We start from the raw sequence: 18257 nt of genomic DNA on the forward strand, positions 1-18257 counted from the left end.
TTTACTGTTGCTCTAGTGTCTCATATTATTTAATATTGTAAAAAACTACTTGTAAAGTTGTAAGCTTTCTGAAACAGGCTTCAGGTAATATTAACGCAAGGAAGATTCGTATTAAATAGAAACATGTTCTGTTTTTTCGCTCGAAATAAATTGTATCTTTGACCTAAAAGTAGAACATGAAATATTACAGCAATTTTTCACCTTTTTCTGCAGGTCGTGGCTTGCAGCCGTTGTGCGAAAATAATTGGTAACCTTTTGTTTAGTTGGAGTAGTTGTTGATGCATTATGCCTGATGAAGTCGACAGCTGTATGATTCATTAACACGGAAGAAGACTGGAAGACATAACTGTATCTGCAATTCCTGGAATAATGCAAACATCAGACTATGTGGTGTGTTTTTGACATTTGAAAATGGTAAGATAATGTCAATATACATATGGAAAAAGATGCATTTAACTTGGCAATTTCTTTTTCCTCGTACGTAGGTGGTGCTTGACGTGACTAAACCAAACAACAGGGTTGCATCTTCTTCATCTTCTTCTAATTATCCAGATCTCATTCCGTGTTTCATCAGTTCAAGGTTATCTACATTTTCTAAGCATCCAAGACACGAAAAAAAAAGTCCATAGCAAAAGATTTAGTCAGCACGTTTTTTTCTTCTTCTTTATTTTTTTCTTTTACGAAAGTCGTGGTTTTCGTGACAGAAAATGATGGCTGCTTGTTACTTACAGAAACTAGTCACGAATTTCTTCTGATAGGTTACATACATCACTGCACTCGCTTTATGTACACACTCTTGGATTATCATCAGTTTACCTGACGACAGATAACTTTTTCTGGCCTTCTGTTATTGCTTTTATTTTTTGTGGTTTTCTCTTGCTTTTTGTTTCTTTTTTGTTAATTTTATATCTTTATTTGTCAAAACAAAAACCAGCATCATGCAACAACAAAAACAACAAATATTTCCGTCACATGTCAAATATTCTTTCTCTTCTGATGTTCCTTATTCTTGATAGCCAATTTGTTTTAATCTGCAGAATTGTTAGATCGTTCTGAAATCAGAAAGTAAAATTATGACTTCAAACTTGCTACTTATAATAGAAGTTCATCTGTACAGTATAGTCTTGAGTCTTGGGTCTGCCTTGTCTTGTTGGTCCGAAGTACCGGGACGGAGACCTTACCTTCCGTCTGATGTGGGTTCTTTGGCAGTGGAGTGCAAGAGATTTTATAGTGAGAGTTTATAACTGTGGCAGACTCTGGTCCTCTAAGCCGTATTGACTACTGGGGCTGTGGTCAGTATGCGTAGATTTCTTTAAGAAAATTTCTCTCGACTAATATATAAAATTTTCCCTTTCTTAAATCAAATTTTCCCTAGTTTGTTGAGTGTTCAATTCCTATGACGGAAGTTATGTGATAAAATTAATTTAGTTGTTAAAGAATGTGCCAACCACATTTCTTTTGTTCATTTGTTATTTCATCTTTTTTCACAAAAAAGATACACAGGCATACACCCAGAGAACAATGGGTACAAATTATGCTACTTTCAATAGACATACACACACTATTGTTATTCTATTGATTAATTTCTGAAGAACAAAGAAAAATTAAGCATTTATATTGGTCAGTCAGCGAGAGAATTTTCCTGGATTTTCACATTGTATCGAAAAAATTTCCTTTTTCCTTTTGTTAAATTTACCTATAAAATTTCCCTAGGTTAGAGAAATTTCCCTCAAACTACGAACATTGGCTGTGGCATCTTATAGGATCTAGTTTCCAGTTACCAAATTTAAATCACATAAAACTACTAATGAGAAACAAATGAAGTGTTCACGGAACAACGTTCCACCAAATTCGTTCCCTGAAACCTTCAAAGAAGTTTGTTTAATTTAATTTAATTAATTTATTATTAACATTTTAATCATAGGGATCGCCATTTTATTCCGAACACATCAACAACGGGACACCGACAACATTGACAACATGCGAAGAGAATTTTGGGAAGAAAGTAGATCAGGGAATGGGACGAAGATTGAATTGGAGAAATCTGTCAAGATGGCAGGCAGTGATACGTAAAGCCAAGACCTCCCAAATGTGAAACAAGAATGTTAACAGTTCTTTCGCATTTGCTCGGTTATTACATACAGATTGAATTGCGTTGCTGGCCTCTAGAACATGAGAAGTATGAGTGATATTTGAGAAGGATGTCGATCAAAAATAAACCCCAGAACCGTAGTAGAACAATCTGTTACAGTTTAGTTTAATGAAATTTGTAGCGCTAGTGTTTCTCTCTGTGTTACCATAATACTTTCTTGCGTGAATTATATTAACACACTAACAAGTGTCCGTTCTTTGCACGGGGAGAATAATGTTAATGTAACATCTTTGAAAAGAAAGCAATGCTTGACGTATAATGATGAGTAATTCCAATCCGATTCTCGGGCCAGTTCCCATGCCTATTCTTCCCACGGGAATAATAAGGTTAATTCAAAAGAACTCAAAGATCTGACTGGTATGCAACCTGCACAACAGACAGAATGGTGGGGTTGTCTAGCTCACAGATACTATAATTTACTGTACATTACATCACATGCTAAACGAGATTATTCGATGCTGAAATTCAGATTGAAGTACTAAGAACCCCTAAGATACTATATCAACAGGAGGATTCTAGAGATTCCAGGATTTGCGACGGGAGGGGCAGGAAAGTAAGATATGGAAACTACGACATATATTTAAACAGAATATTAATTTATCTAAGGAGCTTTTTGGATATAGTTTTTGCAAACAATATTATTAGGATTAGGATTTAGATTTCTGGGCTTTCGGCATCAAAGGCCATTTAGCCTGTCACGTTTTGAGGGAAGGAAGCGGCCTGGGACCTATAAGTTAGGTACCACCCCGGCATTTGCCTGGTGTGAATGAGGAAAACCCAGGAAAACCTCATTCAGGGTGGCTGGCCTGAAAAAGCGTTTTACACTTTTTCGACCGAGTGCGCAAAACAATATTATGTACACTTAGAATAGAAGAGGAAGGTATTATTTAACTCCTTTAAAGGTAAGTAGGCGCATTACCACTACTCCATCACAGTTTTGTCTGTGTGTGAACTTTCTCTAAATTTAACTAATAGACATCGTTGTTTAATTATTATCAAATATTAACACGATAAGAACTTCAGTTACCTTCAAGTGTTAATACAATACAAGCTTATATTTTATTATCTGCGATATACGTAGACGCTAAGGCCCGAATGATAAAGAAGTAACCACACATTTATTACTGAAAACTGCGAACAAAATCACTGAGTCACTAGTTGTAGCTGTTTATCCAAGTACTTGTAATATTTACATAATATTTACTTTGAAACTTGTCAGTATGGTGGAATTCTCTTAATTCATTTTGGTTTTATTTATTTAATTGTTATATAAGAGTATTCGGTTGAGAAATAATAATAGCGGTAGCACGAATAAATACTCATTTAAAACTAACTAATATAGCAAAAGATAACAAACTTTAATATTCGTAATAAGATACAATTTCATGTTTGGCAGCTCCTCCGTGGCTAAACGGTTAGCGTACGCGCCTTTGGCGTGGGAGACCCGGGTTCGATTCCCGGCGGGAGCTCATGTGGTTCGGATTCCACGTTAATCAGTAGGCCCACGTCTCATATAGCCTCGCTGCTGAAAGGGACGCTAAACTAAAATCAACTCAACTCAACTCAACTCAATTTCATGTTTTGCTTCGAATGTAGCACCGAAATTACAAATTATAGTGTGTATGTACGTTCACGTGCCTACATTGTATGCAAAATCTTTCATCAATCCATTTGCTACTACGCAACATGGAGAGGATTAAAATTTATTTTTCTTATTAGACGTTTCACGTGATTCTTGTTTTTTATTTATCAATGGAATACAGTAACAATTGGTATTATCACACAATGAACACGTTTGTAAATATCAATAACTCATGAACTGAATTGGCATAACTTTGTAAGCACTGTACGGTATATAACTAGCCCAGTATTTTCTCAAAAGAAATAAATGAATTCCATTACAACAATCCTACTACATTCGAAATTACAAGAATGTGACAATAGGGAAATGTTTGAATCAATTTATTACCTAGTTATCTTCCGTTTTATCACAAAAACTCTGTCTTGTTTCATATTTTATCACAAAAATTATGTCTCGTTTCGTATCTTATCACAAAAATTATGTTTCGTTTTGTATCTTATCACAAAAATTCTGTCTCGTTTTGTATCTTATCACAAAAATTTTGTCTCATTTTGTATCTTATCACAAAAATTCTCTTTCGTTTCGTATCTTACCACAAAAATTCTGTCTCGTTCTGTATTTTATCACAAAAAGTCTGTCTCATTTCATATCTTATCATAAAAAGTCTGTCTCGTCTCTTATCGTATCACAAAAATTCTGTCTCGTTTCTTATCGTAACACAAAAATTCTGTCTCATCCCGTTCTGTGGACAACTCTATATCTAACTATATTTTGGATAGTCTATGAGAAATTTGTATTAACTTTATACTGTGAAGAAAAAAATCATCAACAGACAAAATGCAAAAGTAGTAATAGTAATATTTACATAAATATATATACAATAATGAATATATATTGAATGAATAATGTATGAATGAAATAATACAATGAAAAAAATAGCCTTACAGGAAAATGTGAGAAGATTGTTGGTGCGAGTAGGTTATAAAAGTTCGATATTCTATGCAACTGGAGGATGCAACTCAGAAACAATCATTGAAAGCTCTTTATGTTATACATTTTTCTATGTATGATCTTCATTTTTGTTTTTATTTATCTACTTTTCGCATTTAAAAAAAATTTAAACCAACCAATTAAATCTGATCATGATGATTAGAGCTATTTTCGTGCTTTTATTTCATATGACGCTGCTTTTGGAGTATGATATTTTGCTATTCCACTCCGAACTTATCATACTTTGTACTGATATTGGACACAAATGTATTCAATCATCTTGTACATTGCAGAGCTATACTGTTCAAATGCTGTTCATAGCATCTTAAACGCCTAATTAAATTCAATGAAATTAACATATTTTTATAACATACAGGTACCTATATCTACGGCCATGTTCTCTGCCGAGAAACTAAATGCATCCCATCTGGCAACATTGGAAGAAATAAAGTTTGTTTTTATGTAACTGGCGAAACATTTTCTAAACTGACCTTCGCTTTACCAACAACTGCCAGAGTCATCTTCCGGCTTAATGACTATTTGAGGTTAGTTTTTTTGAAAACCTTTTTTTCCTCTTTTCTTAATTCCACGTGAGTTGTAATTATAGAGTAAGCACATAACTCACAAATGTCTATTCTTGTGACTTCTCCCTTCTCACCCAGACAAATGACTCCATATTTAAGTATGGGGAACCATTTCATCTGTTATTTTCTTTCCTTACTGTTGACGTACCGCCTCAGTTTCTTGTTTCTGTTAATTGCCATTTTATAATTTTATGCGTTTAGGGTATACACGTGTATTTACTCACTCAGAAGTTTTGCAAGGCCATTGTCAATATATATATATATATATATATATATATATATATATATATATATATATATATAAGAGAATACATCTTCATTAAAAAACGCTAACTTTTATCAGAGTGGTTCCAATATAACATGAAATGCAATTCTATAAAGATAAAACTTCAAAATTTTGGGAAGGAGAAGTTTTAATTCTCCATATCTCCCATCGATTCTGTCATTACACCTGAAAATTATGAATTGATAATATCTTTATGCATTCTTAATGCATTTTCATAATGGATTGCTAAAAGAATGTCATTAGGTAGAGGTAATACATGTCATTAAGTAGAGGTAATTTATCTATCTTGACAGATTAAAAAGGAAAAAAAGAAAGAAAGATAATAAAAACACGAATATGACTTCCTATACTTCATCAAAATATACCTTAATATTAATTGAGGCTATTCGTAATATCAATGGCATCGTGTTTACCGAAGTTTTTATCATTACTTTATTAAATCAACTGAAATGTTTGCATCTGTCATGTTATTGTATAATTTCAATGCCATCTGTATTCTGCGAATAAAACCAAAGAAAAAGCATTTGTGCAGTGATTTTAGCTTTCAAGTTTTCTGATGGCCATATATTGACTTAAGTTACAGCATTGAATTAGGGCTTCGAAAGCTAAATAAGATAATCATCATTCGATCCTCGATCGTCAATTACACTGTTGTGCATATTCGAGCCGCTATGTTTGGTGTCAAGGTGTCAACTGTCTTCACAGGGTTTGCAGGATATTCCATGCAGAGCAGACGACCAAAAAGGATTCATTAGTTTGTAAGTGTGTTTTGTGCTTATGATCATTACATGACCTATTACTGTGTAAAAGGGACCGCATGAACACATGAGTACGCACGAGAGATATCAAGGACAGACTTCTTGATAATCAACTCCGACCACTATGCTATTCGAATCACTGTTGTAACTTTTGTAAATATCATTTGTATAATTTCCATTGTATTATCCAGGGTGATGGTTAAATTCCTTCAATAAATTTATTTCTACATGGATGCTGTCTTGCTTCTTAAAAAGTAATGCATCTTCTATAATATTTTACTTCTCAAATTGTATAACGTGACAAATAAGCAACTCTCAGCATCATTTTAATATATATATATATATATATATATATATATATATATATATATATATATATATATATATATATGTATATATATATATATATATATATATATATATATATATATATATATATATAATCTTAGAGTGCAACCTGCTATTCGTATTCTATGGACAGAATAATAAAGGAAGCCATAGCTATCTCACGGGAAAGGAACAGTCTCAATAGAGACAATGAGTTTCATTTCAGCCCTATCTGGTCGGCCCTTTTCAGGATCAAAAAACAGACATTCAACAAAGCTATGTCTTATAGCCACAACAACAGCCAATCAGGAGCCAGCATACCTCAATCAGAAGCCAGCATTTTCCTAAGGCAATCACAATTCCCCATTCATAACTCTGTCCCCAAAAGAGTCATCATATATACATGCCCATATCTCCGGTCTTCTCATTACAACCTCTGAAGATGAATACAATGTCTGCATTCGAAACATCGGATGTCAATATCTTGACCTGATAACTCGAGAAAACTTACTAAAATATTAGTTTCTCCTTCGATAGTCACATGTTCCGCTTGTATTTAAATGTGTCTAATAGTTTACAACCCTGGAAATTTTTATTTATTTATTCTAAAAAAAGGAAAACAAATATCATAAACGAATATTTTTTCACATTTTGGTGGTTACTATATATTGGTTACGGTGGTAAACCGGAAATTGATATGTTTTCTTTGTTTTTTTTTCTTCAAAGTAAACCAAAGATTTTGATACTTAATTGTTACACTCTTTACCCAGAGGTGTTCAAAAGTTGTGATCTAAATATTCTACAGTCTTATGAACCCAGGCTGATAGTTCAACTGACTGTAATAACAATAAATATATAAATAAATAAGTAAATAGATACTTGAATTCTTGAACACATAAGTATCGTTGTATAATTACAAATATTTTTCTTTTGCCTTGATAAAGAATATATGCGGTATACAATAAATTTTAATGTTTGTCACGGCATCAGGAAAATCACATGAATTTTATGGAATAGCAATTCTCCAGAGTTGTAAAATTATTGTATTTTTATTTCGTGAGATAAAATGGATACTTATAAAATTATTTCCACGTAGCACGAAAATGATTCCGGTACTGTGGCAACTAATGCAGAAATGATGTAAGCCTACCGTGAAATTCTCTTCCTATTTGGCAGCTCTATTTTTCCTTAAATCCATTTCCGAACAGTGGACATGGCAAAATTGACCTTGACATTTTGTCTGAGTGGTATGCCGGGAGGAGGTGACCCGCGAAATGACGACAGACCATTCATTGTCTTTTGTTGTTAAACAAGCGACGCCCTTTGAGGATTGACCTTGAGATGATCAAAGTAGGACAATCAGTCGGTGCCATCCTTTCTTCAAGAAAGAAAAAAAAAACATTCTTGGAATGGCTTCCTTACAACAGCTAATAAGTAGGTTCGTGGGCTTTTATCTCTCCGTTCGTCATGAAGAGTAAAATGTAAAACTGTGGACACCACATTAGCATTGTCGTACCTTCAAATGTCTATTTCTTCAAAATGAAGGACTTCACGACATCTGTTTCTTCGTGTAACTGTCAGCATTTTTTAAGCACATAATTTTATTCCCTTGGCTCTGGGTAACCTTTTGACGAGAGATTCTTATTGCACCAAAGAACTGACGTAGTAATAGAGATATTCAACAAAAAAAGATCACTCCTAATTAGGAGGCTTAACATTGGACTAAGGAAGAAGCTAGTCAACTCCTATATATGGAGCATGGATTGCATAGACCATGGTATAGAGATCATGGAAGTTACAGACGAAAATATTAAAGAGAAAACTTGAGAGCTTCGAAATGTGTGTTAGAGAAAGACGGAGAAGATTAAATGGACGGAGAGAATAACAAACGAAGATATTTCAAAACGAGTAGGAGAGAAGAGCACGTTCTTAGCCAGCATCTTTCGTAGGAAGGCCAACTGGATTGGAAATATCCTGCGAAGAAATTACCTTCATTACCGTCAGAGAGGGGAAATGAAAGTAAAGGCAGGAGTAGGAAGAAGAAAAACACAACTTAAAAATCGATGATTTGAGAAATGGAAGAAAATATTAGGAGTTAGGGAGGAAGGCGAAGATCGAGAAACGTGGAAGAAATATTGCCAGACCAGTAACCGTGGAAGAAACATCTACTGCGCGAAAAAATAATTTAAAAATTTGCTTCCGTTCAGGAATTATAGTGTAGAGTCGCAGACGTGTGTATTATTTAATGAAAAACATTTTTAAAAAATCAATCAATAATGAGAATACACACACTAAAGCACAAAAGTAAATGCGTTATAGATTTTCTCAGAGTCGTAAAGCAGCATCCATTACAAGAGGCTTCATTTCATCGCACAATACAAACACCCCATGCTTAGTGTAATGACACCGGCTGACTCTTAGGTTGACAGTGAAAATATGACGCACGTTACCAAGCGTAAAAGGAACGCAACGCCGTGACAAGTACACTTCGCAGATTGAAGCATATAATTCAGACACGCCCTGAACGTAACCAAGCACCGACCGCTTTCGGAACAAATGATGACGTATTTACTTGCATCCGTGTTTTTCCAGCATCTTTCTTTTCTTTTTTCTTTTTTTTTCGTTAAATACAACAACAAATGTTTTGTTTTGTACAAGACACGAAACAGGAATTACAGTGTTTGTATAATATAAATTAAAGAGTCCGGAACAGTATAAGCTCCTGTCTACTTGATTAAGCAATATTTGGCTTTTGCGGATCTCTACTGACTCCATCCCATTTCGAGTTCTCGGAAGATGTCGCTAATGTTGATGCAGAAGAGAGCTGAACGAACGCATCGGAATGATGCTGGCCCTGACGGAGGACACAAAACCATTCGAAGTCATGGTCAGCTGCATAAATTCTCAGAAAAATGCATTGACTTCTTCAAGGACAAAGAGAAAGAGAATGTCCTTTATTTCAAAAACCAAGAACTTTTGACCCCTCGAAAGTACTTAGCATTTCTCATTCAGGATTGAGGACACATTGTTATTTTTATTTTACTAATGCACCGTGGAAATTCGAAGTGAAATGTTATTACAGGTATATACTCTGATTGTAAGCAGGACATCAGTCTGCAGAGAAATAGGATAGAAAAGAGAAAAACATGTTTCATATTAAGCACAAATCAATGTACTCACTATACTATAGGAATTGGTTTGCGCAGGGGAGGAGATGAGACAATTTTCGTGACTGACAAGTTATATCTATTCAATTCAATAGAAACCAGTGCCATGGCGTGGGGGGGGGGGGAGCGACGGCCCCGGGTGCCGAAGTAAGAGGGCGCAAATTCTCATATATATTTTGTTACTCATGTTAGGAAAATGCATGTGGATATGTATAAAATGAAAAGAAAAAAGTAATAAAGTGTTCAAAATCAAGAAAGAACAGGGTTTATTTTCGAAACTTTTCTTACGCTTCACGGCAACCGTGGTGGCGCTTCGCGGGTGATCTGGCGACCTCGCTCATATATATTGGGGCGCCGTCGTATACTCTCGCCCCGGGCGCTGGTTTACTACTGCAAGGCGAAGAGTTCTCGAGACGAAACATCACTTTCACGATACATTTTCGAGGCTACAGGTGTTTCTCAACTCTTTCTCTTGTGCGCATATATATATATATATATATATATATATATATATATATATATATATATATAAATATATATATGACTATTCAAAGAAAATTTGAGGGGGCACGGTAGCTCAGTGATAGAGCATTCACCTTCGTTGCTTGGGGCCCCTGGTTCGATCCCAGCTCGCGCCGTGTAGACTTTGTGGTGGACAAACACCGTGCTCGTGGGTTTTCTCGGGGTTCTCCCGTTTCCTCCCACTTTCTTCATTCCACCACTTCATTCATTTCTCATCATCACCGTCTTCTTTAGCCTAACCGGCATAACCATGGGACGTAAAACTTAAAGATTTCATTTCACAGAAAATTTGGCAGGATAGCATTGGCTTGTTTTACATGCTTTTCGGTGCCAACCTATTTAACATGATCCCAACTACAGCGCAAAATAAGTTCCAAATGAATGTAATCCCACTCAGAATGGAGGTCGGATCTTCTTCGAAGGAAGATGAGAAGTAACCCATTCATGTACATGGGAGCTTAGGATTACGTTTCAAACATGAAATTCGTAAGCTCTCAAGTTAATATCATTTTAAGTTTTTGCATATATATCTCAATGTGTTAAGTGTTTGTTTTTTGCACATCTTGCACAAGGGGATTTACTTAAACCCCGAAATCCTCTTTGCGTACGCTTGTTCGCGATATGACTTAGGAATGTGTGACATAACTCTCTACACCAATATTGGCCAGGACAAAATAATAATCATACCTGGGAGCCATTTTCCTTCCCTTTCCAAGAAACGGTTCACTGAATGTGAGTAAGTCATATATTTTCTAAATTTTTGTTCTATTTTGTGTATTCTGCTTTTTGCTTCTTGTGTCTAGGCCACTTATAATTTGAAAGCACGGGATAGTTAGATGAAAGTCAGGTGTCAATAGTGCATAGAATGGGTTAATAATAATAATAATAATAATAATAATAATAATAATAATAATAATAATAATAATAATAATAATAATAATAATAATAATAATAACTTTACATATCAAATTAATTATTAACGTAATTAGTTCTCTGTTTAATTTACAGTATCTGTGGATAAAATCTGACGCAGCGTACTATCATCTTTCTGTAAGTTGTAATTTATTTGAGTTGGACATTTGCCCTTTTATACAAGTATGGTCAATACTTACGTTGCAATTCTGAACCACTTCGTTACTATTAATACACCGGATTTTTACATTTCTAAGAATTCATGCAAACTCCTCAATTAGCAAAGTCAATACTTGAAACGAAGGCAGTGAGCCAAAGAAAATACGTTTAAAATACACAAGCAACGTGCTGGGATCAAAGATGTTATTTACTCGCGGAACATAATCTTGGAAAATGCTGCAACTACAAAGTCAGTGTGTTCGTGTGTTTTGTGATCAGTGACTTCCAATGCCATCATTGACGTCACGGGACACCCAGCAAGCGGTCGTCTCCTCACTGGACACTTCTTCGCACATCTTAAAACTAGATTTATGGGTGCTGGTTTAGGTACTATTCTTAGATGCAGGCAGGATACAACATTCCTTGCTTCTCTCTCTCTCTCTCTCTCTCTCTCCATTTACGTCATTAGGATGTCACGGAAATATGCATCGTTCATCACTGCAAAGTCACGGTGACAGAATAAGGATTTGTTTTCTTCCATTGCAAGGTTCACTCGAAACTATGACGTTGAAGAAACATAAGGGAAATGGAAGGTTTATATAGCCTATAATTAAAAGCAAGTGTGTGATTTTGAAATATATTACACGTGTCATTGTATTTAAGTTCAAATATATATATTATTTTACATGTAATTTACAAGAATTTGTGATACTCACAAAAGGGACTGCATTTAGTATTTAAAAAGAGTAGTACTTTTTTTTGTTTCATTACTATTATGAGGGTACAATGAAATTCACATAATAAATTTTTGGTTGGTTAGAGTTTAACGTCCTTTTTAGCACCGAGACTCTATGAGACATTGACCTACAGTTTAAACACTTCCACGAGGGATCGAATTCAGGACTCCATGCACGAAAGGTGCGCGCCCTATCCACTAGAGCAGCTGGGAGTTCCTTAATATCACTTGCGTAGAATTACTACAAATACTAGTATATATGTATTTTGTTTAAACTTTTAGGACCAACGAAACCATTCAGTATAATAAAGAAAGTTAATGAACTTGACGTCATGTAAACGTCAATGCTTAATTTACTTTATATGATCATTTTACTAGATCAACTCTAGTAGTTATTGCATGGGTTTATAAAGATAACATTTATAAATATGTATATGTTGATCTGGACAACAGTCCATAACGTATGATATAATTTTCTTCTATGGCCAGACCTGAGCATTTAACTTGCTAAGTTTTCTGGCCAGACATGTATAAACAATGTTTTTCTATACAGTTCAACATCAAATATAATACGCAGAGAAGCTATTAATAGTGGATGTATTCTCAGTTATACAGAAGGAATTTTGTAAAAATAAAAAAGGAAACGCGGAGAATCTTCATAACACACATCAACTTCAATATATTCTATTGTGTTTGTTATCATTGAAACATTTAGGGAGTAAACAACGTTTTAATTAAGTTCAGAAATTCTGAAATAACAAACTTAGGGCAAAGTAGATGTTACAGGTTCCGCTAACCACCAACGGAGGATCTTGTTGAATAAACATACATTCAAATTTGTTGAGCAATTACCTTACAATTTTTTAAAAACTTTCACACACTGTTATACAAATAAAACTAAAAACAAACCTCTTCGGCATGTGGTTGAACGTTAGAACGTTCACCTTTAAACAAGGAGTCACTGGATGTGAATTTGTAGTGAAGAACAAGTCAGTAGGTTCTCCCATTTTTTCACATTACCAAACCAATAATTATTTCATAATCTTACCTTCATTAACTATCCGTCTCGCGGATAAATATGCGACCCAAAACCAGAAATTACATTTAATTCACTTATAATTCTTTCAGGGTTGTGTCCAAAACTTTCAATTATTTCCCGAACGCCATTCTTTTAAAAATACAATCCTACAGTTACTCTTACCACTGAGCGAAAAAAGAAAAGTTTGAAAAGTGTATAATTACCTGGCATGCTTGAAGTTCCACAATATTCTTGAACTAATTTGATAAAGACGTTGAAGAGGCGACTCATCTGAAATTAAAAAGAGATATACCACATTATATTTTGTACACTATAAAACATTGTACATGACAATACTTGTTATAACATCGTTCTATTTGAATACAACTCCTTATAGAAATAAATGTTTCTAAAATTTACAATATATCAAATAAATATTACATTCGTCCAAAATAAAAAAAAAGTCAATGTTAGTTATACCGTATATCTCGGAGAGTACCAAACATCTTGAATCTTGGGAATACACACTGGTATCATTTAACAAACACTTCTATGATTAGTAGATCCCTTGATTTAGTACTAATATTATTACTACATAATTATACTATGTACTTGTATTTTATTATTATTATTATTAGGCGCGTTGTCATAGTGATAACTTATTACAAAGGTTATGAATGTTGTGAATTCGTACCCATAAAGAAAACAAATGAATATCATGCGCTATTCGGCGCTCTTTGAGTACTAGACAACAGATGGAGGAAACTAAGACAACAGATGAAAATGATATAACGTTCAATGCTGCCAATTTACTAGAACAGAAATTGCGGGCATTTGAAAAATTGCGTTCTATATGAGACACCCTTTAGAAGGTAGATTCTGATCCGTAGTTTTCCAGAAAATCGAGAGAGAGAGAGAGACATCTTTACGTCGTTCGTTCCTAGTCTGGTAATATTTTTTATTCAGCTAGAATAGAATATTATTTATTTATTACTATGTATGAAAAATATGCACTCTATGTATCTATTGTTATTTGGTTTCTTCTAACAGTAAAGCACATATTCCTTCCATCATTTTGAAGAATAAGCGCATTATTTTAGTAAACAAAGTAAACAAAAAATTGTGAATTTCCTTCTCTCCTTGGAGATGTACGCTGATGGGTGGTCTTTCTCCCACGGCTAATGAGACATCTGAAATAATGGTTTAACTTTATAGCTTTGTGAAAAGAGACTGAAAACATTATCTTTTTTTACTTCCAATAACTCATTATATAGCACCAATAAGACAGCAGAGGCATGCAATATTGGTAAGTATTATATTTACAAGCTCAAATTGTAGACATGCGAGTGTGGCAGGCTGTTTGCGTGAGCCAAGGCATTTTTTTTTTTTTTTTTTTTTTTTTTTTTGTATGGTGAGTGAGTAGGCGGATGACCAACAACAAATCGAGTGAGTAGGCGGACGACAATTTACGTTTGTTTCTTTTTTCTTTTTTCTTTTTATCTACAAATAAGTAGTAATATCTTCCGTCATATTAGTGTATGTTGTATTTTGTGTCAGAAGAAAAGCGTTACGTAAGGTGAAATGAAATACCAACCTTGGTGTTCACTAGACCACAAATGATAGAATATTACTTTGAAATTTTTAAAGTCATATTTCAATGATGAGATAATATTTGTTCTCAAAGACATTTATGTAATGTTCTATTTGATATTTTGAATTAATCTTCAGTGCTTCTTGGGAGTCTTCTAAATACATCCACTTTTTTCGTATAGTTTCTACGGAAGTAGTACGCATTAAAAACGTAGGGTAGATGAAAACTATTTTCTCCCTTTTCAATTTGTAAAATTTAGTTTTATTGATTACAGCAAAAAAGCCATTTTAGCTTTTGCTTGCGAAAGTGATGGGGCATAAGAGTCTCCATCGACATAGTAGAGTTTTTTTTTTCTTATTTGTATATTACTGTCGGAAAGCAATGAAAACAGTCAGTTTAATAACCCACGGTTATGCCGGCTAGGCTAAAGGAGACGGTGATGATGAGAGTGAATGAAATGGTAGAATGAAGAAAGTAGGAGGAAACGGAAGAACCACGAGAAAACCAACTCACACGGTGTTAGTCAACCGCAAAGCCTACTTGGTGCGAGTTGAGATCGAACCAGAGAGCCCATGCACCAGATGTCATCGCTCTAATACTTAATATATATATATATATATATATATATATATATATATATATATATATATATATATATATATATATATATATATATACTAGCAGCGTTCACCCCGCTTGGCTGCGGTCACCCCGGAACGCAATAAACTTTGTTACTTAGATAATTTTTACTTTTTCGCTTTCAAGTGATATGATAAAAACCATAGAAGATTGCAGTAAATCTTAACATTATATCGCCTGTCATTTATGTTAACCCGCCCCGCTTCGCTGCGGTCATCCCGGTGCTGGCATATTGTAAAAGTGTCTGTAAAAATAAGCAAATCAATTAAAAAATTTTAAACAGAAGATTCAAGCTATTTTCCGCTGTATATCGCCTGTCATTTATGTTAACCCGCCGAGTGACACGGTCATGCGGGTTGCATATAAATACGTTTATTTTTACCTATGATGAACTAATAACAAAGGATTTGTACGTTATGGACACTTGAATGGTCAATTATCTCAAGACACTGGTAATTAAAAATTAAAGTGATATGATAAAAACCATCTAGGGTCCAAATCCTAATAACCCCCCAAAAATGAAAGAAATTGGTTCAGCCGTATTAGCGTGATGAGCGGACAAAATTTTGTACGTTCTCTTTTATATATATATATATATATATATATATATATATATATATATATATATATATATATATATATATTCTCTGTCTACCGTTGTTCAGGACTAATGAATTCAACAGAGACAGAAACACAGAAACACCGAAGACAGTTAAAATTCCACCCTTTCTACTACAGAGAAACTCGAACTTCCAATGGGTTCCATATTACGATCATCAGCCTAGCATCTAAGAGTACTCGCCTACAGCCATCAGGAATGAGGCACCGCGGCCCTAAATATTACTGTTGGAGAATAATTATGCTGAAAAGGGCCGAAAGTGTTTTTAAGAGTTAATATATACAGACTTTGAGGTGACCCGATCACTAATACTATCATCAGTTGTTGCATCAGGTGACTGAATATAAATATGTCGTCGAACATGCATTATAAATGATTTTGTATTTAAAGAACTTTGCGTGTCTTATGGCCAGAGAACCCGGGTTGATATAATATCTAGAGTATGTGATATTTGGTGGTTAACAATAAAAAAAAGTCATCATCATAATAGGCATTCTGCCGTTACTATTAGCAGGTCACTTGCTGCAACTCAGAAGCTTCCATACTCCATGGTCTTCCGTTAATCTTTAATCACGTACGATTTTTCTGTTTTGACATCATCCATTAATTGTACTCTCCTTCGCCCCCTCCCTCTCTTTCCTTCCACAATACACTCTAGCACGTCCCTCACGATACAGTTGTGGACAAGAAATAAAGCTAAAATAATAACAATCGAAGCAGCTCAACTAGGAACTACAATGGGAAAAGATCCAGTGAACATTTTCAATGGCACGAGTTAAAGAGAAAGCATGATTGGTAAACACAGCGTAATCGCCCTGAAGACAAGTAAAATTACAGTCCTGACGATCCCTAAGGTCTGAGTACTCGGGACATTTTACATTATTTTTGAACTAATTTTTAAAATTGTGAATGCAATCGAATTGACTTTAGGCAAGGAACATCAGCAACAAGTTTAGGAGAAAACCTTAAAAAAAAAATCACAAAATAATGGAGTTCGTCACTATTTTCATGTATTACAAGTTCCCCTTTGTAACCATTAGACACTGTCAAAACGCTTTATGAACTATTCATAACACAATAGTTCAGTACCTGTTTCTGTGGCTTAGAAGTTTCAATAATATTATATTTGAAAGCTAACCCAGAACACACCTTGTTTTGTAGTTACTATAAATAAAATTATATTTCCTCATCGAACTTCGTATTTTACTCAGCACTTAATGTAGACACGAAGTAAAAATTCTGACAGTGGCGGATGTTGCGGAAAGTTACATGGGCAGAAATCAAAATCATTTCGCTACAATCTAAAGGAAGTAAACTCACCAAATGTACTAAGTCAGTACACTAAGCAACATTTCTTCTCTTAGTTTCCAGTGATAAAAATTTGATTTGCTATACCGATGTATTTTCCTCACGAGTCGCCACTGAATCGAGTCATGTCAATGTGGATTCGATTCTCCTTTATGTACAGGTATAGTATGCGCGTTGGATATTGTGAAAGGCAATTCTCTCAACAACTGTTTTCCAGTAGATTTGAAATATTCGTTTTAACTTTCATTGAATTCAATGACAGTAATAAAACAGTGTGGGGTCAAGGTTACGCGCACTTTTCTGCTTGGTTACCAGAAAGAAATAACGAAACCTTATTATCCACGTCATCAACATTCTACACTAATCTTCGGCTGGAAAAGTCAACAAAGGGGTAGCTGGGTTTTCCTAGAGCTTCTATTATAAATGTTGAGGAGAACTTTTTTTTTTTTTTTTTTGACGTGTATCTGAATAGAAAATGCGATTCACGCCATCTCTGTGGTTTGAATAATGGAGACCCATCTCTGCTACGCTCATTTAGAATTGCGTCTATTACTGAAAAGTCATTGAATTAACCTCCAAGCGCATTTGCTGACGGTGCACTGTTGCCAGAACGATTCAGTACATTATTCGATTGCATACACTGATAATGAAATAATAATTTAACTCATCCATAAATTCAAAAGGTACTCAAGTTCGCTTCTCCAAATTATTTTAGATTGTTTTTTTTTTTAAAAAAAAATATTTTAAACGTCAAATTTTCGCTGTCAGCTTTCGGCATTTTTAAAGAAAGGAAAAAAGATAAATAGTGAAAAGATACGTACCCTTCTACATAACTGGCATAACTACGTATTTTCAATTGAGCAGACTCGTTGAGGTTTACGGGAAACTGATGATCAAATTGAGACGG

The 18257-nt window shown here is 34.4% G+C and overlaps 1 protein-coding gene across 1 annotated transcript in view; it reads right to left on the minus strand.

Annotated features, from left to right (window-relative positions):
• Reg-5 (Rhythmically expressed gene 5) overlaps positions 1–18257 on the minus strand; it is a 73565-nt gene that overhangs the window by 22749 nt on the left and 32559 nt on the right. Inside the window, exon 2 of the mRNA XM_081765851.1 lies at positions 13418–13484. Coding sequence (XP_081621977.1) covers positions 13418–13484 — 67 coding nt within the window. The remainder of the gene's footprint in view (positions 1–13417; positions 13485–18257) is intronic.

Source organism: Thermobia domestica, chromosome 7 (assembly GCF_964235325.1).
Source record: "Thermobia domestica chromosome 7, izTheDome1.hap1.1, whole genome shotgun sequence".
Taxonomy (NCBI): domain Eukaryota; kingdom Metazoa; phylum Arthropoda; class Insecta; order Zygentoma; family Lepismatidae; genus Thermobia; species Thermobia domestica.